Genomic DNA, 23,657 nt, shown 5'->3' on the forward strand with positions numbered 1-23,657 from the left:
GAATAAAAGCCCCCAACTGTACCTCACTGTGCATCACCGGGTCGAGGCCAAAAGTCTCAGTGTGTACCTTAGACGTTTTGGTTTTGTTCCATCACGGCAGAAAAATGTCTAACGTTTGGTGATGCCCAAGTCCTGCCCAACTCCCCTTCCCCACCCTCTATGAAATTTGGATGAGCTGCGGAGAAAAAAACCCTCTCAAATCTGGGTTTCACAACTCGCGGCGTAGGCGTTTTTGCAAGACACCTGTCTTTCTGCTGCTTTATGACATCACATTACATTGGTGTCTTGTGTCCTGCCTTTCAGTTCTACGGCGGTTACAACAAGAGTTGGCCTGGGCATTTCCAGGGAGAATACATGGTTAATAGATGTAGCATGCGTCAGGATCTGTGGAGGGACGATCAAGTTTAGTTAGATCATTTAATAAATTTCTTGAATAGAAAGATTTTAAGTTCTTTCCAGAATGTTTTGTAGTTGGGCGTCATAGTCAGCAGATTGGAGAGGTGGCTAATAGTCCGTCGTATATTTTTTTGCTTTGTATACCTTTGATTGGGGGGGTGGGTAAAGTGTCCTTGAGTTCTCCTTGGTCTGGATGTGTTTTTCCTGATTAGGCGGTTGCTCAGATAGCTTGGTCCGTTTCCATTTAGGGCTTTGAATAGGGTGCAGTAGAATTTGTATTGTATACGTGCTTGTACTGGGAGCCATTGTGAATCTCAGAAAGCGGTAGTGACGTGGTCATATTTTTTTCAGTGAGTAAATCAGTCTAAGAGCTGTATTTTGGACGTTTTTCTGCTTTGAAAATGATCTGGTATAAGCTGCTGTGCTCCGAAGGTGTTCAGAAGCAGTATGCTGTCTCCAGCCAGAGGCATGAGATCCAGAATTAATGACAGATTATTTTCATATGAGTCATGCTAAAAATCCTTGGAAATGAAAGCATCATTTGCTTGTTTTTGGGGAGTCATTTTACCGGTAACTCGGCACTCACCACACTGAGATGGTAAAGCAAGGAGTCTTATGAGTATGATTTTAAAGTCACTCTGAATTGCCTTTCAGATGGTAACCATAAAACAATTATAATAGATACTTCAAATACTTGGGAGATATTTATTATGACTTGACACTCGCTAATAGCTTCCTTAGAAAATTAGTGTCACATGTGTTCTAATAAATTGCAAAACAACATACGAAAATCAAAATATGTGAAAACTAAAACTTTTTAAATTATGAATGTGAGTAAAATGCTCACTGGTCAATTAAAATTGGACCAATACTAAGGGAGCCATCAACGCAGCACTTACCCGCCCCCCTCCTTTTACAAAACCACAAAAGCATTTTTTTTAGCGCAGACTGGTGCGCTGAATGTTCTCAATAACTGGGCAAAAATTAATTGGGCGATAGGCACTTATCCAATTTTAGTGCGCCAGCCGGCACTAAAAAACGCTTTTGCGGTTTTGTAAAAAAAAGGGGTGGGGGGTTATTTCCCTTAATATATAGTGCAAAATCTGAATATTTAAATGCAGCTCAGTACTTATATGATGGCTCAAATGTGAGACATAGCTTTTAAAAATCAAGAAGTTTGTTTTTATATAGTGCGGTGACTCATGGTTCCCAAGATCAGGTCCAACAAATCAGAAAATGAACAACATCGGAAAATCACTGGACTAAGTGTATAGCCCTTGATGGAGACTGCCCCCAACCTTGTTGGTTGGGCTGAGAACTTTTCATTGGCCCCTCGTAAAACAGCCATCTTGGACTGCTACAAAATTTAACCAGCCAGCGATTAATCTCAACTTAGCAAGCTCAGTTTCTAGCAGCCAAAAGTAGACCAAATGATCAGTGCCAGTCACCAGAAATGGCACTGATCTATTTGAATATCTGGGCTCAGCGCTGACTGCAAAAGTCAGCCAAGCCAACACCTGTGGTCTGAATATCAGCTCCCTAAAGCCTAATTCTATAAAAGGTGCTAAAAATCGTGCATGCAAATGTGGGTGCATGCAAATTAATTGAAGAATGAACCAATTAGCGCAGATAATTGTGCTCTTAACAAGCAATTATTAGTGCTAATTGGAATTAATTAAAATTTGCATGCGTATATGTAGGCACAGGATGCTATGCACAGATCCATGGGAGGATCAGGGGCGTTCCTTCAATTTATGCGTGCAGTTATTGAATAAGGGGGATCCGCGCATAATGTAGGCGCAAGGTTTTATACCATGTGTTAATTAGTGTAAATGGCCACATCTAAAGTTAGGTTCGGTTCCAGAACCAAGCACTATTTTATAAATAAAACCAAACTTTGAACGCCATTTAGTCCTGGCCTCATAGGCGTCGGAACGGGGGAGGCCACAGGGGCCATGGCCTCCCGAAAAATTGGCGGTCAATGGTTGGTGCCAACCCTCCCACCTTTTCCCGAGGTTGTACTTTATATCTCTGGGGCAGCCGCCTTGCACCGTCAATGAGCAGGTCTGCCCCGCAACCAGTGGTGTAGTAAAGGTAGGCGGTACCCAGGGTGGAGGTGCCCCCCACGCCCTCTTCTCCATGCCCCCGTGCTCCTCCCCCCCCCCACACACTTCACACTCATGCTCTCCCGGAACTGTTCCGTGCTGTGCTTTCATCACAGGATTGTTCAGTGCAGCCCGGTGCTCCAGCATCAGCAGCCCCCCCCCCCTCCAATGAAGCATGTGGTACATTTGGTGGGGGAGCGATGCCTCTCCCATACCCCCATCAGCACTCATAAGTGGTGCATGTGGTAGAGAGGTGGTGTGCTCCACACCCACATCAGTACTCCACCTTGATCAGGCAATAAACCCCCCTCCCCCCCAACACACCAATCCAGCACTCTACCTCAATCCAGCAATGCTCTACCCCACACAGACACACATCAACACTCCACCTTGATCCAGCATGAAGGACGTCGCTGAACAGTCCTGCAATAGAAGGGCCGCGCTGAATGGTCCTATTCCAGACGTGTGCATGGCATTTTTTCCACTTTTTTCACCTTTTCAAATGAGGCTGTGTTGTCCATGCAGTGAGTGTCTTTCTCTCTTGTTTATTACAATCATCCATTTTTTTATTATGTTCCGCGGAGATCACATTTTACATTAAGCAGAACATAATAACATTTTACATTAATTGTTTTCTCAACTGTAGGCGCATGCTCAACTTTCACCTTAGTTTGCTGTGGTCATCCCCTGGACTGCCTGGGGGTGGCAAGCGCTGCTACCTGGATAAATGCTTTTGAAATCAACCTCTTTTGCATTATTGAAATCCATTCAGTATGAAGAGCTATAAACCCTTCGAGTTGCCCTTTGTTATTGCTGACCTTGTAGCAATTGTGTAGAGCTTTGCTTGTCTCGTCACTTGACTCACGTGTCTATATTTAAGCATTGCATTTGGAGAGGAATTTTGCATCGTAAGTCGGTGTGGTGACAGGATTAGATTCCAGGGGTTAGACCTATGGAATGAGCTAAAAAGAGGTTACTCTTGAAAGCTACAGGGAAAAAAAAGCTGGAATCGTCAAACAGCCTACTTCATAAAGAGCACAAAACGTGTACTCACATTTGACAGAAGTTTCAAAATGTGATTTACGTACCTTAATAAAATACTTACATTGCTTTTTGCCAAAGTCAACACTGTGCGTCTTGACTTCACTCCTGCTCTCCAATTGCTTTGCTAAGACATTTAAATATTTTGACAAAATTATCTAATTCACTTGAAAATACCCGAACAGGATCTGACTTCATTACCGAGTGTATTTACACTGGCTTAATGTGACTCCTGTGGAGATTTTCTGTTTTTCATGAGCAGTGCCAAAAAATCAATTCAATGCCAGTTTGGGTAGTTTCTTGAATAATTTATATTTACTATTCTTGTAAACCACTTAATTAATTACATTGATGGGCAGTATGTTAAATATTTTACTTTATTTTTTTTTAGTATTTATAGCTCTCCTATACCTAGGTGGATTTCAGTAAAACATACATTAAATCAAAGATGATCAAAGAAGACATTCATAGCAGAAATATGGCAGCAAAACTTGTCTCCAAAGAATGAGATCTCCCATTGTTCTCTTAATATCTTTTGCAAATATTTCATAGTATTGTCAATCTAAGTTTATTTTTCTTTAGGTCAATATTTAAAACTCTACTGTAAGTGTTCCTTTTTAATACTGCCTTTTGAAGCACGTATTCTTTTTAAGTTTGGTTGTGTTTGCTTTAAAGCTGTTTTAGGTCTGGCTCCATGTTACTTAGCCTCCCAATTTACCTGTTATAGATCAGTAAAAAAATGCCCGTAATGATTTTATGTTTATGTACCCCTCTATCAAGTTCTTTCGATTCAAGAGATTTTTAAATAAGACATTTGCTTTTCAATTAGGAAAACTGAATTCTTGGTTGACTCCTTTGATCTTTCAAATGTTTTCATATACTGCTTTTAGAAGGATTTTAAAAACATATCTGTTTGATAAATTTATTACATAATGGTTCTTAACTTCAATTTTATGATGTCTGATATGTATATTTCACTGATTGTCCAGTTCTTCTTTTTTTGTGAACTGCCCGGATCTTTGTGGACGGGCGGTATACAAGAATAAAGTTATTATTATTATTATTTAAAACTATACCTGCAAGGAAAGTGACGTCAGTGAAAAGATGGCAGCTTAGGAGAATCCATTAAAGGAGTAATTCTATAATTGCCAGAGAATGACTCGGTATCGAGAAGATTAGACCTAAAATTCCATCTTATCCAATATAAGCTATATAAAGGAAGTGCGGGTAGCATGATGCTTTTTGTGAAAAGCTATATGTGAAAACTTAAAGAAATTCTTAAAAGTGCTAAAAAAAATAGCTACTACTTTAATTGTATTTCACATAAATTCTAGCAAAATTTCTTAAATAAACATTATCTATCGATTAAATGAAGTTTCCATCTGGGGTCTATGTAGGATTCTCACTAGGAAATGGAGGTGAGCATATCATAGCGTGTTGGATAATCAGATCATAGGACCTCCTACGATCTATATATCATGCCAGGTCCGCATCCTGGATTTGATGTTATAATCATTTATGCTCTAGCCCTCCTTCCTACCATTTAAATTTATTATACAAAACCCCCTTTTTTTGGTTTTGTTCAAATAGAATCTATCAAACAACCATGATGTCGTTAAGAAAAGGCACAGAGCTCCATAACTCAATAGGGTGTAATTCCTCATTTCTCCCAGTAGAACACAAACGAAGTGACTTAAAATTGTTTTATAATATCACTATAATTCATCTCTTAAATAGTAAGGCGTTTCGTTATTTCTTTGTCAAGGTATGGGGAAGCCATAGGTTTCACTATCACATTTAGATGCCAGCAGCATTTGTCTGAAAGCCGCTGTCCTAGTGCAGAGTTCAGCATCAGCTGTCTGAACATTCTAACGGTCAGATTTGACAGTTGGGAGGGTGACTTGGTTCTGTGAGGAGGTGTTTTGGCTTGCGTGGCTCTTGTGAAGGTAATTATTGATGGGGTTTTTTCTGAGTAAGGGATTTATGGGCTGATTTCTGAATAAAGTTTCAGTCTACTATTCTGTGAGAATCTTCTGGGAAATGTTTGAGTGGTGCTTATTTTTGGAGGAGATTTTATGAAAGATCCTATGACAGATTCCTGTGAAATGTTGTAAGAGAATATTGGTGAAAGCAAGTTTTGTAAACAGCTTTGGAAACCTTTTCCTGAGAATATCTGTTGTAAAGTTTATTGAGAATTTGTATTTTTGGGATTTGAGAAATAGGAAATTCTGGGAAGGAAGTATAGGGAACATCAATTATCTGATTTTTTTTCCTAGCTTAGAACGTATTTTAGGCAACTTTGGGGTTATTAGATTAGGATAGGGTTTTCCCTTATTGATTTGTTTTAGTCAGAGTAGTAGGTTGGTTCCAGGAAGAGAGTCTGCTAGCAACAGCACGCCAACGTGGTACCCCTACATAGAATTTAATTTAAATTTAATTTAATTCTTATATACTGCTAATAACCGTGAGGTTTCTAAGCGGTTTACAAAAATGATGCATTAAAAAGATACAATAGATAAAACTAAATAAGATAGGTACTTGGAAAATTCCCTAACTGTCCCAAAGGCTCACAATCTAACTAAAGTACCTGAAGAAACAATTTATGAAAAGTAAAGATAAAAATATAAAGAGAGAGGTAGAGATAGAGATAAATATGAATATTCCAACAAGTAATGTATAAATAACTATTTTACATCTTACAATTGAAAATATTCTAACATCAGCGAAATATCATGATACAATTATGAAGAAGGAATTTTTAGCAGACAGGGAATGTGGATACCTAGTGTGAGGAAGAAATTCAGGATAAGGTGTTGAAGTTATGTTCGAGGGAGAGTGTCTGGCTAGGACAAGAATTTCTTAAACAAAGTGGTCTTTAGTTCTTTCCGGAAGATGCTGTAGGTCAACCTAGCGGTATCGATGAGATAGCCTAGCCATGATTGCTGTCTACCAGCTTGAAACTTGAAAGGACAGAAAGCCTCAAATACCCTAACCTGAAAAACCTCCAAGAAGAACTATACAGAAGGGATGTTGAATTTCTTTGTCTAGATCTGATATTTGTTTATTAAATATTATTTCTAATTTAAATTCTGAATCCTTAGTGCTTCGTTATATCTATTTTATTATATGTTTAATAAATATTTTTATTTCAAGGTTATACTATTTTATTATTTTTTTTAATGTAAATCACTCCTTCTCCTGAGGAAAGGTATCTGTTTAACCCTCGGTGTTCACACCTACAAAATAAATCTTGTTTCAATAGGGATATCTTTTACTTCAGTCTGAGAAGGAAGGGATTACATAAAATGGCGTAGTCGGCCGACTACACCATTTTATGTAATCCCCTTGTTTTTTATGTAACCCCCCCCTCCTTTCAGACTGAGGGTTAAATTGATACCTTTCCCCATAACTGCGTTGCCTTCCTTGCAGTTGCGTTTAATATCGTCCATCATTTCTCCATCAATTTATTCGGACTGCCCTGGGGGTCTGTAATAGAAGCCGATCTTCGTTTCTAGTCCATTTGTTCCCAGAATTTTGACCCGTAGAGACTCTAACTTATCCGTCAGTTGTGGCGTGCTGTCTCTAGTAGATTCAATTCCCTCTTTGACGTATATGGCAATGCCCCCACCTTTTTGAGCCACTCTGTCTCTGCGGTATAGCTTGTATCCCGGTAGCACAGTGTCCCAGACGTTTTCCTCAGTTCACCATGTTTCCGTGATTCTGATGATGTCGATGTTATCTTTTTGTGTCGCAGCTTCTAATTCACCCATCTTATTCCTTAGGCTCCTTGCGTTCATGTACATACACTTGAGTTTGCGGCCTGTTCCTTTCTTACATTTCCTTCCATTTCCTTAAGTTAGGCACCTATATCAGCAAGGCGCACCAATGTAGGAACCTAACTTTAAGCAAACAATATGGAATTTGCCAAAATGCTTAGCTTGGCATTTGATTGCTACAGAGGTTGTTTCTGATTTCCTATTTTATAAAGGCACGAGTGGTGTCCCGCAGGGGTCGGTGCTCGGACCGCTGCTGTTCAATGTGTTTATAAATGACCTAGAAATGGGGACAAAATGTGAAGTCATAAAATTTGCTGATGACACGAAACTATGTAGCAGGGTTAGAACCGCGGAAGATTGTGAAGACCTACAAAGTAACCTAAACAAACTAGAAGAGTGGGCAAAAAAATGGCAAATGAGCAAGGCCATGCATTTAGGGAAAAAGAACCCGATGTTCAGCTACAAAATGGGGGGGATCAGTGCTAGAGGAAAGTAACCTTGAAAAAGACCTGGGTGTGCTGGTGGACAAAACAATGAAATCAACGGCACAATGTGCAGCATCATCAAAGAAAGCAAACCGAATGTTGGGTATTATTAAGAAGGGTATTACAACAAGGACGAAGGAGGTCACCCTGCCGCTGTATCACGCGATGGTTCGCCCATATCTGGAATACTGTGTCCAGTTTTGGTCACCGCACCTCAAGAAAGACATGGCGATACTTGAGAGGGTTCAGAGAAGAACAACAAAAATGATAAAAGGTATGGAAAACCTTTCATACACAGACAGGTTAGAAAGGCTGGGGCTCTACTCCCTGGAGAAGCGGAGACTCAGAGGAGACATGATAGAGACCTTCAAGACCATGAAGGGCATAGAGAAGGTAGATTCTTTAGCCTACTGGGAACCACTAGAACAAGGGGGCACTCAGAAAAATTGAAAGGGGACAGGTTTAGAACCAATGCTAGGAAATTCTTTTTCACTCAGAGGGTGGTGGACACCTGGAATGCGCTTCCGGAGGTTGTGATAGGACAGAGTACACTACCGTGTTTCAAGGAAGGATTGGATAAGTTCCTGAAAGATAAGGGGATTGAGGGATACAGATAGAGGTAGACATAGGGGATTGAGGGATACAGATAGAGGTATAGATAGGCTATGATAGGGCATAGACAGAAGGACAGGGGGGCTTAAATGATTTAAACAAGGATCACCTTACAGGTCATGGACCTGATGGGCCGCCGCGGGAGCAGGCTGCTGGGCGCGATGGACCTTTGGTCTGACCCAGCGGAGGCAATTTCTTATGTTCTTATGATTCCTTTGGAGGAGAGTGTAGTGCAGTGGTTAGTGCTACAGCCTCAGCACCCTAAGGTTGTATGTTCAAACCCTGAACCCCAGGCAGGTCACTTAATCCTCCACTGCTCCACCTGGAAAAATGTGTGGTTGTAAGACTTCATAAAGGCGGTATACAAGTCCCAATCTCCCCACCCCCCTTTTATAAAATGGGCTTAAAATAGGTGCCTTTTTGTACCTCTCTATTCTGAGCAGGGACCGTCTATTGTATGTTAAATGTACAGCACTATGTACGCCTTTCAGTGCTATAGAAATGATAAATAGTAGTATTGGTAGGCATGCTGTTAGAAAATCAAGTTCAAAATCCTTCCCACTGCGCAACACTTTACACCATCTATGCTTGTAATGTGAGCTGAATTAGTCACCCCCCAGAGCAAGTTTGAAGCTCTTTGGAAGTTGCTAAACCAGCCCTCAGATGTGCCTAATTACACTAAAAATGAAAACGGCAGTGGCTCTGTTACACAAGAAAATCTTAAATTGTTTCCTAAGTCATGCGAGCTTATTGAAGACAGGCCTCTATCGATTCAGAATTGAAGTTCTGTTTATTGCTGCAGTTTTTCAGGCCTGGCCTTTTCCTTCTATTACTTAGGGCTTCCAGCTCAATCAGGACCAGCCTCTCTAGGGCTGTGGTGCCGTGAGCTTTCATTTACATCTGTCTAAGGATTTTCCTCCCATCCTGTCTCACCTAGACCAGTTACCTCAGCCATGAGCTTTCATTTACATCTGTCCAAGAGGTTTCTCCAATCCCAGTTCATCTATCCCCATCATCACACCAGCTCCCGGTCAAGAGCTGGGCCCCAGGGACTTTCTCCAGGATCCTGCAATCTTGAGCTCTTAACCGGGCAATTCTGTAAAGTATGCGCAAACAGTTATGCGCCAATTATGCACATATATGTCATTAAAAATAATTGTAAGAACACTTAAAATATTAAACAGGGGATATAAACAATATAATACATATAAAAATACTAATAACCTCATATATAAATTTTTTTTTATATATAATCTCACATTAAAAGCAAAGAAATATTAAAACATCCAAAGTAGGTCCAGTTTTCTTTTATTATTCACATCTACTTTGGATATTTTAATGATATTTCTTTCCTTTTTTAATGTGAGATTATTTTTAAAAAAATTTATATAAGAGGTTATTAATATTTTTATATGTATTATATTGTTTTATATGTACTTTTTTATATGTATTTGTTCAGACTCCTGAGGCAGTCCCATTTGGGCCGAAACACAATCGTGTCGAGTTCCGAAATATCAATAAAAAGACATTGAACACCAGAGTCTTCCTTCGCTGTTTGTTCTTAGGTTTTGAACAGTGAAATATGATGGAAGTAAAATGAGGAGTCATAGTCATGGGCAATAATCAATCCTGCATTGTTCCTAATCTATAACTATATATTAAATAAATAAATAAAATTATATAAAGATAGATGTAGATAGATATACACACACAGAACTCTACATAAGTTTTCCTTTTATGAGAGACTTCCTGGAACCAGAAAATGATTTGTCATTTTTCCTTTGTTCTGTTGGGAATCACTCTTCATTCATAGCAGAGCACAGTTCATATTCTGTCCTTTCCTGAACATCTTAAATCCAGTAACAAGAAACAGATCTCTCTGAAAGATGAAAACAGTTTCATTGAAGGAAGCCAAGAACCCATCATAATTTATCTCCGTGTTCTGTAGCCGAGCATGGAAAAGAAACATCGACAGAGCCGTGCAAAGCTAGATCAAGCTACAGGTGCTGGGATGGGTCTTGTGTAACAAAGAAACACCGTAACGTAAAACATCTTGTGTCAGATCACAAGCCATTAATCTCTTTGTAGAGAAAGAGATTTCAGTTCTCTTACTGGGCTCTGTCCTTGAGCTAGAATGAGAAGGAAGCTCCTTTTTCTCAATGAATGCTGAAGGATATAAGAACATAAGAATAGACATACTGGGTCAGACCAATGGTCCATCTAGCCCAGTATCCTGTTTCCACAGTGAAACCCACATAGCAGCAACATTCCATGCAACCAATCAAAGGGCAAACAGTGGCTTCCCCCAAGTCTGTCTCAATAGCAGACTATGGAATTTTCCTCCAGGTACTTGTCGAAACATTTTCTAAATCAGCCAGACTAATTTTTCGTTTAAGCCGGTTTGAGAAGATCAGTCCACTACTGGAAAAATTACATTGGTTACTGGTGAAAACGATAATTCACTAAATACTAGCTTGTATGGTCTACAGAGCTAGCTATGGAGAGAACTCTAATGGGCTAATGTCCAACATTTCTGTTTTGAGCAGGGAGATGCGTAGAAGAAAATTAAGAATGTGGGGATCGTGAAGGGATGGGGATAAAAAATGTGGGTAAGGTAAGGGGACGAAGATGAAAAATATGCTTCACTTTGGGAACAGTGAGAGGACGGGATTGAAAATGCAAGGACAGTGATGAATCTTTGTCCCTGCGTCATTCTCTACTCACAACCTCAGGGTGCTGAGGCAGCAGTTCTAACCGCTAGGCCACTCCCACCACTCAAAGTTACCCACCCTGTTAAAATGGCCGCACTGCGCTTCTCTTAAAGGGAAGCATTGCTCCACACTGCTCAGTGTGACAAACGCACCAAAGGATTTATGAGGTAGTTGAGATGGAAGGAAGATTCTCTGCATTCCACAGCATTGGCAGAAAACACCTGGCAGCAATTACTGTCCACCAAACTTCAGATAGTGGGCGGCTTTTAAAAATGAAGATGAAATAAAAAGAATGGTTTAACAGTTTCCTGAGCATGTGCTGACAGAAAGGAGAGACCCGGGCCTAGAAACATGTGGTAAGAGATTGGATGCCTTCCAGAAACCATATTAGCAAACAGTGAAATATAATTGTTAATATACTAGTGTTATGAGATGAAAATGAGTGTTATTCATTTTATTTATACAGAACTATTTTCTCCTGAAGGTGGGATCTGGCTTAATCTCAATCCAAGTCAGTACTAGAGATAGACAGCCAGAAAATCTTCATTTCATATTGTGTCCCATATTGTTTTGACAAATGTTTGTTACGATCATTTTCTTTTCTGAGTTTCAAATATTTTTATTGAAGTTTTAAATCAATAATCAAAGTACCAGTACTTAAACAGTTAAGATTAACATTGGAGGTGGATTCAAGCGGATTATTTTGACATAGATAAAATGATAATGGTATGTTCGCAGTCCTCATACGAATAGATTGTTTCCGAAAACAATGTAAATTTTAGAAATAGCACATTTATCAAATATTGTCATAAATGTAAGGAGAGCTCCTAAAATTAAGATATCATTTAATATGAGACCAAATTCATTTGTACTAATGGAGCATTTATTATTCAGAAGTCAGATGACGCAACAATATTATTATTTAAAAAAATCATCCATTAGAAATATTTTCTAGATCTTGTATAAATCACATAACCTTGTTAGGATCTCTGAAAATATGTGTATCGTTGTGCAGAGTAACCTTCAATGTGATGGGATACAAAAGACCATATCGTGCACCTAAAGTGCTGCTTCTATGGCAAAGTCGTGCAGGATAACTATTTTAGATCCATTCCATGTAACATCCAGATTTAATTTGACTGTAGCAAAAATGTCCACAGTCTGCTGATATCTTAGATTCTTAACAATGAAAGGTCTGGAACCTTTCATCTGCTGTGGTCTCTGCACAGGAACTCTGAGCTCTATCCAGTTGTATAGCGAGGGTGAGAGGCACCCAGGGCGGTGGCGACCCCCTTCCCTTGTGCTTTCTTCCCTTCCACCTGCTCCTTGCTGACATCACTTCCTATGCGTGGCACCCGGAAGTGACATCAGTGGGAGAGATGACACGATCACAAGGAGCACGTTAAAGTTATTGTTTGCGGCAGTGAATAACTAGAGGGAAGGGAAAGGGAAGGAGGGTGCATGTGTGGCAAGAGGAGGAGTGGAAAGAAGTAGAGCAGAGAGGAGGAGGGGTGCCGGCACCGCCTCCCCCCTTACTACACCACTGGCTCTATCCAGCTCAAATGGCATTTTAAATTTTAGATTCAATAACTGGCAAAAAGCTCTTCCATAAAGGCTGAATGCTGGGTACTTTCAATTCCCCTGGGAGTACCCTAGATCCTGATATTGTTTCGTCAGGACCTGTTGTTTGATTCCTCTAATTCACGTCTACCATAAGTTGGTCAGTGATTCTGTGATCACTTCTGTACTGCAGCATTTCATCTTCAACTTTCAAGATTCTGTCTTCCAATCCTGCCGTTCTATCAGAGTATGTCTTGAATTTGCCATTAATTTCTCTAATCTCCAGATTCACTGTGACAAGGTTTGAAGCATTGTCTTGGATTATACTTTTAATGGCTCTAAGTTCTGGCATTATTGTGTTAAGGACCTCACGGCTGTCTCGTATAGGTGCCATCTTGAATGAGATAAGATATTCTTGTTTCAGTCGCTTATTGCTAGCTCCCAGAATGAAGGAAGCTTCCAATTTACCAGATCTGGTACTCAACATCATCGAATAATAATAATACTCAGCAATTAAATACAGTATATATCTGATAAGTTGGTTTTACATAGGTGCTCGTTGTTGCAGAGTTGAGGAGCTCTGAATCTAAGCAGCCATCTTCCAGTGCAATTGGTTCCATTCCGATCATTTTCATGTGCCCATTATATTGTCATGGGAGCAAAGTCGTATTCCACTGGATTCTGTATAGGTTGGACAAAGTTGGACATGCAAGTCTGAGCGTGGATAAGAGATCCGCCCATAAATGAATTAGCTTATTAGGCAACTAGTTTTTAAGCCCGTTACATTAACGGGTGCTAGAATGTGTCTGTCTGTCTTTCTTTCTCTCTCTCACCTTGGCCGCTTTCTGACTGTCTTTCTTTCTGTCTCTCTCTCCTTGGCCTCTGTCTTTCTGTCTTTCTCTCTCTCCTCGGCTGTCCACCACCACCCCTTGCCTGCTCCCCCTGTCCAGCAGTAGCACTTTCTTTCTGTCTTTCTCTCTCTCTCCTTGGCTCTTGTCTGTCTTTTTTCTTTGTTTCTTTCTGTCTCTATCTCTCTTTGGCCCCTATATCTGTCTTGTCTTTCTTTCTTTCTGTCTCTCTCTCCTTGGCCGCTGTCTATCTGTCTTTCTGCCTCTCTCCTTGGCCGCTGTCTGTCTTTCTTTCTTTCTTTCTGTCTCCTCGGCCGCTTTCTGTATGTCTGTCTTTCTTTCTTTCTCTCTCCTTGGCCGTTGTCTGTCTGTTTTTTTTTCTTTGTCTCTCTTTCTTTGGCTGCTGTCTGTCTTTCTGTCTGTCTCTCTGGGCCCCTGTCTGTTTGTGTCTCTCCCTGGCCCGTTGTCTGTCTGCTTTCTTTCTGTCTGTCTGTCTCCCTCGCCCCCTGCCTGCCTGTCTCTCTCTGTTGCGCCATGACTGCCTGTCTCTCAGTGGCCCCCTTCTGTCTCCCCCCTCAGAGCAAACCAAGATTGCTGCATGCCCCCAGCACCCCCCTCTCCCCAAAGCACCCCCCTCTCCCCAAAGCAGGCCCCTTTCCCTCTCCCCCTCCACTTCCCTGTGCAGCAGTAGCAACCGGACACCTCGCAGCACCCACACCCTGTCCGCCTTATCCAGGCTGAAGGGCATCCTCCTGCTATTGCTCTCGGCGGTGAACCTTCCTGCCATTGCTCTCGCTGCCACCTATCACCGCCGCCGCTCAAACTGTAGCACGCGCCGCAAACCGCCACATGCATTGCAAATAGAGCACGGCCATGGAGGCACAAATCATGGAGGCAGGGATCACGCCATTGTAAGTGCGTATGTGCATTTAGAGTTTTATTATAGAGGATAACAATCAATTATTTGCGTTAACAAGCACTTAATTGGCAGTCATTTGGAGTTACATATGGATCTGGTCTACACCCCAGTCTAGAACATGCACGCCTACATCTCATAGTGCGCAACTCCAAAGGGAGTGTGGCCATGAGAGGGGCAGGTCATGGGTGTTCCAAGAAATTAAGTGCAATGTAATAGAATATCTGCATTTGCGCACCCAACTGATGTCAGTTAGACATGAGCATTTACACCAGCCTTTGGCAGCTGCTATAGTTAGGCATGAAGGACCTGATTTTATATACGTTGCATCAAAATATCAGCATCAATTAGTGTGGGCGCAAAGCACGATTCTATAAAAGTTAGGCACACTGTATAGAATCACGCTTAGCATCTCCTAAGTGGCATTAAGCATCGCTAAATCAAAAACCAAATCCAGACAAGCTGGACTATGTCAATAGCGTTCTCTGGATGGTACTGAATGCACTTTCCAATACGTGGATTTCTGCAGCAACTTTTTTCTACCAGAACTGGAACACACTTACAGATAAGTGCTTGGCTATTTTTCTTTTGGATGATTAATGCATGCTCCGGATTGATTTTTTTGAATATTTGAAATGAACTGAATAGAGCACATTATCGTCAAATAAATTTTATTGAGCACCAAGAAACAACAATCAGAATCAAGAACAAAGAACAACAAGATAGCTCAAAATTGTATACAAAAACCATCAAACCCACCCTACCAACCCAACCCATCCCCCCACCCTCCCCCTCTCACTGACGCCAAACAAAGTGAGGTAAATAAGAGGATAATACCAAGACCCTAGCAGTTCAGAAGACGGCTACGAGCCACCGGAGATAGTGTGGACCAAAAGGGCTCCCAAATTCGTTGGAAGGCCCGTCCAGGCAAGGAAGAAATGTCCTGAACACCTCTCCGTTCCCAAGAAAGCAACGTAATCATGTGACTACGCTAAAGGGAATAGTCAGGAGCCTCCGCCTCCATCCACTTAAGCAAGATGCACTTGATAGCAATCACAGCCGTCCAACGAAGGAATGCAGAGGCCCCAGGTCGATGGGGTTGAAAATGCAAAGAGGCTCCAAATAACACCAGGGCTGATCTCCGAACTGTAATGTTCCAGATGTCATCCACAAAAAGAAAGACAGCGTCCCAAAAGGTCTGTATGGATGAACAAGACTAAAACATGTGGCTAGAGCACATTATAAGACCAAGATAGTTTAATAAAGTTTATGGAGTTTTTGACCAAGGATGTATTTCCTATAGCAGCCTTTGAAGCTGACATAGAGACTTCCAGGAGATATTGATCCCTGGAAATACTGAGGTCTTTTTCTACATTTTTTTCAGTATGATTAGGCTAAGGTTCCTAGTATAATATAATTGAATACTTTTTTGGTGTGATTGATTAAGCATTGCTATACATCTTAACGTTTAGGTGCACCCTGTTTGTGCCAGAATTTTCTTGGCCTACATACCTGTGCCTAAATTGTGCATACATCAGCCCATATTCTATAATTGTGCACAGGAAATGCTAAACCAAAAAGATAAGTTTTTCATAGGCTTCTAAATTTAATATAAGAAAGTTCACTACATAGCTCTATTGTAAACCGCTTTGATATTTGTGGAAGAAAAGTGGTATATTAAATAAAAATAACCATAACCATCTAAGGTTATTCATGTCTGCTAAGAGTGCGTGGAGTTACTACTCCAGTGTGATGTGAATGATTTTTTTGTCAATTGCAAGATTTGTGTTTAATTATGTATGCTTATTGTACAGAAACCGCTGAGATTACATTACATTACATTAGGGACTTTTATTCCGCCATGACCTTGCGGTTCAAGGCGGATTACATAAGAGGTTATCTGGACCTTTCCAGAAGAGTTACAGAGTTGAACGGGTTACTTCGGGGGACTGAAGTGCTTCCTGCGGTGTTAGTTTGTTTTGATGGATTTTTTGAATAGCAGGGTTTTTATTTCTTTTCTGAAAGTTTTTAGTCTGGTGTTGTGGTCAGTAGATTGGATAGTTGGCGGTCTAGTTTCACTGCCAGCATATATAAATTCTTAAATAATATAATATAAATTCTTAAATAAATAAATATCTACATTTAAAAATTCTTATACCAAGTGGTATATATACCAAGCAGTATATATATATATATATATATTTATATATATATATATATATATTTATGTGTGAGTGTGTATATATAGTATATATATGTATATCATATATATATGTATATATATATATATAAATATATACCATGTATATCCATATATATAAATATTCCATATACTATATATATAGTTAAATAAATATATCATATTATATATATAAATATACGAAGCAGTATATAAATTCTTAAATAAATAATATCTACATTTAATAAAAAATATTACTTGCAACTGTTTCGCTGTCTTATTGGCATTATGCCCAACAGTTATAGACTCAAGCCAAGAAACAAACTCCATCAGCACCCCAGGGATTTTAACTCATCCATCCATAGGTCCAACCTCATTAAATAGGGTTACCAGACATCTGGATTTATCTGGACATGACCTCTTTGTAATAATAATAATAATTTTATTTCTTATATACCACCAAAGCCATAGTAGTTCGAGGCGGTTTACAACGAAAAAGGGCTGGACAATCAGCGAAAATGGTACAATGTTACAATAGAGAAAAATAGGTGGCAGAGAAAAAATGGTACAACAGAGAGAAAAAATGGTACAAACAGAAAGAAAGATGGGTACAATTATGGCAATGAAATGGTACAGGGAAGAAGGTCAAGACAATCTGCGTAAAGGACATAGAAGGGGCCAGGGTGGGCATAGGGTCTTAGGGTATGAATCAGGCATCCGGATGGCTTTTCAAAACCCAACACTTTGTCTGGGTTTTAAAAAGCTGTTGAGATTGGGGCTGAGTCTGGAGTGCATCAGCACACATGCATGCAGGCCCAAAGAGACGAGGTTTGCCTGGGGTTGGGGTGTGTGGAATGGGGCGCGCCCGGGGCGGGGCCACACGTCCTCTTTTACAAGATGCAAAATCTGGTAACTCTGCATTTAAGCCTCTTCAAAAAGCTAAACAGACCAAAAACTACGTTATAGTGATTTTGAATGCAATTGGACGGAAACTATTTTAGAAACATGGAATAGCGATTAAAACTACAGGGATAAAATCAAGACCTCGTTATATCTTACGTGGTGTGTGCTGTTAAGCCTCTTTTCCGTCCCTTGACCCGAGCAGCTGTTTTCAATTTGCAGCAGTGATTACGGGATTTCCAACTTGCTTCCAGAAATTTCAGCCTATCTAGATAAAACAAAGTTCTTTTGTAGGGAGAGTCTAAGGAGTAAATTAAAACCTAATTGTTCTTATCTTTTCATTGGAGCTAATAACCTTTAAGAATAGGGGTTTTTTTTCATCTGTTCTCTTCAACTGTCCAAATCAGCCTTGAAAGGGCCCCAGTTGTGAAACCGCAGACAGTGTCGGAGCATTTGAATTCCCAGGTTCATGGAGAAACGACAGGACCACGGTGTGAAAGCTTCTCCTAATATGTCTGCCTCCCCAATTCCTGCTACCTCCCTCTACCCTACTTGCTTGTTTACTGGTAAAGCTGAGCCTAGTGTTTAGAAAAGTACAAACTCTGGTCTTGGTAGATGAGTAAGGCTTCTATGACTAGGGTTACCAGATTATACTGTAGTAAAATCCGGACCCCCTAGACTCGCCCCCAGGCCCACTCAGTTCCACGGTTCATAGACAACGGTGCGAAAGACAAAAGAGCGTGCCGACAATTGAGCACAGTGCGCACCGCTCTAAATTACAGTTTTTAGGGGCTCCGACGGGGGGTTTTGTTGGAGAACCCCCCGTTTACTTAATAGACATCGCGCCGGCAATATGGGGGGTTTGGGGGGTTGTAACCCTCCACATTTTACTGTAAACTGAACTTTTTCCCTAAAAACAGGGAAAAAGTTCAGTTTTCAGTAAAATGTGGGGGGTTACAATCCCCCACACCTCCCACAACGCGGTGCGATGTCTATTAAGTAAAGTGGGGGGGTTCCCCCCACACACCCCCGTCAGAGCGCTAAAAACAGCAATTTAGAGCGGCACGGCGGTGCGCGCTGCGCTCGATTGTCTGGGCGCGCCTTTGTCCCAGTGCGCTTTTGACCTGACACCCAGTTCCACCCAGCCTCGTCCCATTACACCCCAGCCCCACCCACTGCGCTGCCTGCTCTCAGGCAGGAGGGCATGCGCAGATGCCTTCCTGCCCAATGCGATTTTGAGGAAGCTTTTCAAAATCCGGACAAAGTGCCGGATTTCGAAAAGCCGTCTGGACCCCCCGGACTTGTCCTCGAAAAGGAGGACGTGTCCGGGGAAATCCAGACGTCTAGTAACCCTATCTATGACTAAACAAATTCCCAGTTACGTTAGGGAATGTTGCAGAAAAGACTGTTTGCATTCACCCAGGTGCAAATAAGTCATCAATGAAAAAGACAAAAAAAGGTCCAGACATGAGAAGATAGAATGGGGAAGGTAGTTTGGGAGAGAAGACGGATTTTGGACCACAGGCAGGAAGGGAGGAAAGAGGAGAACGGAAGAGAGGCTGAACTGAGATTTTGGCAGCCTGAGCCAGCACTTCATCTGGTTCAAAGATTGAGCCAGCTCTGCTTGTGGCTTTCTGAGGTGGACATGCATAGGTAGGGCTACCAGACATCCGGGAAAACCCAGACATGGAGGGAACATTTATGAATTACTCATATGTCATATAACCACCCAATGTGAAAACTTAATTAAAAGTGTATTTGTTATATTTTTTAAAGTATTTTTAAATGCTAGTATGCAGTCCACTATCAAAAAATATATGCACAAAATAAGGAGAAATGTCCATTCACTGAAATGTTCTACAAAAGAATAACAAAAGGGCTGAAGTTATCGCTTTTAGCTGATTCATTTTTCACATTGGGTTGTGATATGATTTAAGAAGCGCGTGATGTAAAGCCTGACATCATATAGTCAAATTTGACATCAGTGGTTCTCAGATTGGAGCAAATCCTTCCCTTGTACACTCCTATTTTGAACTTATCCTTAAGTACATCACTTATCTTTATGACTGATAGTAGTATTCTAACTGTATCCCACCCATTTTGATTTTGCTGAGCAGGTTTCACGAGGGGGTACAGTGGAGGAAGTGCATATAAATATATCTCAGGCATATTCATTACCATCCATACCAGGAGTTTACTCAATGTAAATATTTAAAGTTTGTGAAAAAGCATAAATACCTTTGGTGTTTCTGGTGCTATTGGTAACAGTGGGATATGGTTCTCCAGATTGAGTGGGTGTTGCCTCCTGAAGAAACAGAGACAAGCGAAACTCGAGTAGGGGGGAGCCTTTGCTGAGTTTTATGTTTGTTACATAAGTTGTTCACAAGGTATTCACACAGATGACAAAGAGTGCTGTAAGCGGCTGGAACCATCAGAAACATTGTTCAGATAAATTGATTTGATTTATCACAAACACTGTTTATTGATTAGAACACAATGTGGCAGTTAGGGACCGTGGTGCAACAGTGATGGTCCCAATGCAAGCCTTGCCAGTCTGTAGCATTTTGGTTTATGTGTCTGAGTGCATCACAATATTATAAACAATATATATTTTTTTCTTTTACTACAATTGTTTGGATTTGAGCTTGTGTTTGCTGCAGAAGTATGCATATCTTGAAAACCTGACTGATTTTCAGCCCTCTAGAATTGCAGTTTTGACACCCTGAACTAAGGTTTTTGAAGTGTGGCTAATTCAACTGATTTTTAGGTTCCCACAGTCATTTTGTGAATAATCATGTGCATTTTGTTAAAGTATCTCATGGGTATTAGCCTGATGAATTCTTAGACTATAGAAACCGTGAGAAGAGGCTAGCTTTTTCAGTACAGAAGAATTGTATGAGCATCTTGGATCTGGATACTTAAAAAAAAAAGAAGTATAGATGGGGATCCCTTCCCATCAAGAGCGCTTTCACTTCCACCCTGGACTCTAGTGACATCAAAGAGACAGTTCAAACCTTGCACTCGTTGCCGAGGCTGTCACTGGAAACCCTCAGTGAATTACTACAGTCACTGGCAATAGTTTGCTATCTGTTATTCTAGATGTAAGGCTCCAGATTCTCAAATGCTAATTGCTTACTGATGCTTTCTCCGATGCAGCACACATGTTTCACTGTATGTACTATTACACAAATAAATAGTATAAATAGGTAAGATTCATATAAATTTAACTCAGATATTGTAACACCTTTACTGAAGCTCATGCAAACCGCTCAGAATGGACTCCCCAGTCATTAGTAGCAATATAGAAGCTTTCAATAAACAATAGACCTATATTCTGTTGCACATAAGAGTCCAGGCTTGTCGGCTACAGCCGGAATGCATGTTCATTTTCTGACCAGGGTATAGGACAAACAGGATATGACAACAGAGGAGGAACAGGGCTGGCTTTTAAAGTGCGCCAAAAGTGCGAATGGTTAACCTTTGGTGCCAGGGTGCGCCAGAAGTGGGAACAATTAACCTTTGTGGGAGAAAGAGTTAGTGAGAGCTTGTCAGCGTCCCCCACCCCTCCCACATCAGTTTTTGTTACATTTTGGTTACATTTCAACAAATGGTTTCCAAATGCTTAAACCGCAGCCGAATGAATTTTCAACAACATTATGTACAGATGTAAGTAGATGGCTCATTTGATAGCGGAGGGGTAGGCAGCCTCAGTCCTTGAAGGCCACAACCCAGTCAGGTTGTGACGATTTCTCCAGTGAATAAACCCAATTTCTATTTTCTGTTGAGGTGGATCTTTCCCGGCATGTTTACGTTCATGTCCTTTCTGAGGTAACTTTTTTTTTTCTGCTCTCTGTTGTTGTTCCTCCACCAGGCTCACGCCAGGTATTCTTCCATCTGTTGGCAGTCCTATGAAGGCAATCGTTTCATCCCCACTGATGCAGAAACATGGCTCACCAGCCTCTCAAAGTCAGTCTCCCAATGGGCCGCAGTTTCCTGGAAGCCCAAATAAACCGTATTCTCGATTTCCAAACCAGCCTGCGCCACAGACACCTCAAGGTACTGATGTCGTCAACATTTATATTTGCCACCCAGTCAGAAGTTGCGCTTAAATAATCCTTTAAGTTTGAAAAATGCAGGAAATCCTCCTTCCTCCCCCCTCCCCTCAAGCTGTGAGATATAAACAAAATCCCAAGAGCACAGGGTAATTTTAGAAAATCATTTTACTCCAACAAACAAAGGGGAGGCTCCTGCCTGGTGAAACCCCACTGAGACGGTTGACTACTGATATTCAGTGGCACTTAACCAAGGTAGTTCCACCGAATATTAGTTCTTACTGGCCATGGAGAAACCGGCTGTTAAGGGCAGTCTGGAGACGGAGTCTGGGCAGAGCTGCTACCTAGCCAGTTAGGCCCGGATTCTCTATAGAGCGCTGGTATCGGTGGTGGTGGCGGCTGATGATCATGTGTCAATCACATGACAGCACTCTATACAGAACTGCCTCTGCGAAAGATATGCACTGGAAATGTAGGCCAGGGTTTTCCAGGCCTACATTTCTGGCGTCTTATCTTTGTTGTGATCCACACCTATGTAGACGCTTCAGGTCGCCTAACATCACTTCTAGTATTAGCCACACCCATAGTGGCGTTCAGTGACCTAAAGCACCTACGTAGGCGTGATTCCAGCGTGTATTATTTAGGTGCCAGTAGGTGCTGTTTTTTGCTATTTTAAACAGTGTTTGTTACGTAACTTAGGCGCTGGTAGATTCGCATTCCCATGTATGCACATGCAGCTTGAAGATACCATGTATTTATATTTCTGCCACATGTAGATGTGCTCAGGAGTTTAAATTGGGTAGAGAGGAGGTGGAGTTGTGAAGTTTTCAAATATTTTATAAAACACACAAGTACATGTGTAGAGCACCCCTCACATTTGTACCCGCCTCAGTGCAGATGTAAACTTCCAATCTCCAACACCACTGACTTTTTCTTCACCCATCTAGGCAGCGCAAACCAAATGGAAATGTATTTATTTATTCTAATAATTTGTATTCCGTTTAAAACCTAAGCGGATGGCACGACAGGCCCCTTGGGAGTCACGAGGAGCAGAGTAGATATTCTAGGTACTTTATCTTTATCATTGTCTGTTATAATATGGGAAAGAAGAAAGTTAAACCTAAATTAAAAAGCTCTACTCCAGCTGCCTCTGGCCCAATGGATAAGCAGCTAAAATTAGTTGGAAATATTTCAGTTGCAGCTCTCCCAATGGAGTCACCTTCTACCTCAGGAGCTTCTTTAAGCCCTCTCTACCAAATTCATCCCTCACCACCAATATAGAGTTTGTCTGGGGCTGATTTGAGCCCTACGAATTCCTCTGACTCGGGAGTAATATCCAAAGCCACTAATAAAGCAACATATACTGAACTTCCTAAAGCTTTGGACTTTTCTAGTGACTCGAAGGTCCCTTCCGTATCAGATGGAATACAACAAGATATTGCTCTCAAAGACTTGTGGGTAGTGATAACTACAGTGGAGGGGCTGTTGAGGTCAACATTAAAACAAACATCGGACTTTTCACAAGCAGTTGTTCAAAAGTTTGAGACTGTAGATTCCATTTTAAGCATTTTGGATAAGAAGACTAGTAAAATTGAATCTCAGGTTTCCACATTGCAAAATGTTTCAACTACAGCTGTTAAAGATTCATGTGTTATTCATTCCAGATTAGAGATTATGGAAAACCTTTATAGGGCTACGAATCTCCGGTTGGTTAATTTCCCAGTAACTCATTTACTTTCACCAGAAATATTGTTAAGAAAATTTTTCAAAGAGATACTGGGTTTACCCAATCCGGAGACCTTTCTTATAAATAATCATTATTACGTTCCTCAGAAAAAAAACTTGAATCTAACCAAGAGGTGGACCAACTGGTATCAACTGAGTTGAATGACTGAATTCTTAGAGGATAGTCAAGATTTGATCCAGTCTAGGTCCACCTTGGTGATAACCTGTATGAGTGAAAATGATAAAATACTGTTGATGAAACTATACTTTAAAAATAGATTGACAAAATTTTGTGGAGACCTAGTAAGAATTTTCTCGGATGTTTCCAGAGCTACACAACTTAAAAGAAAA

At 40.8% G+C, this 23,657-nt stretch overlaps 1 protein-coding gene across 3 annotated transcripts in view; it reads left to right on the plus strand.

Moving 5' to 3' along the window:
• Window positions 1-23,657, plus strand: part of GLIS1 (GLIS family zinc finger 1) — a 243,432-nt gene that overhangs the window by 201,560 nt on the left and 18,215 nt on the right. For all 3 annotated transcript variants that reach the window (XM_033916799.1, XM_033916801.1, XM_033916802.1), the window contains one exon: window positions 21,401-21,585. In XM_033916799.1, coding sequence (XP_033772690.1) covers window positions 21,401-21,585 — 185 coding nt within the window. The remainder of the gene's footprint in view (window positions 1-21,400; window positions 21,586-23,657) is intronic.

Source organism: Geotrypetes seraphini, chromosome 12 (assembly GCF_902459505.1).
Source record: "Geotrypetes seraphini chromosome 12, aGeoSer1.1, whole genome shotgun sequence".
Taxonomy (NCBI): domain Eukaryota; kingdom Metazoa; phylum Chordata; class Amphibia; order Gymnophiona; family Dermophiidae; genus Geotrypetes; species Geotrypetes seraphini.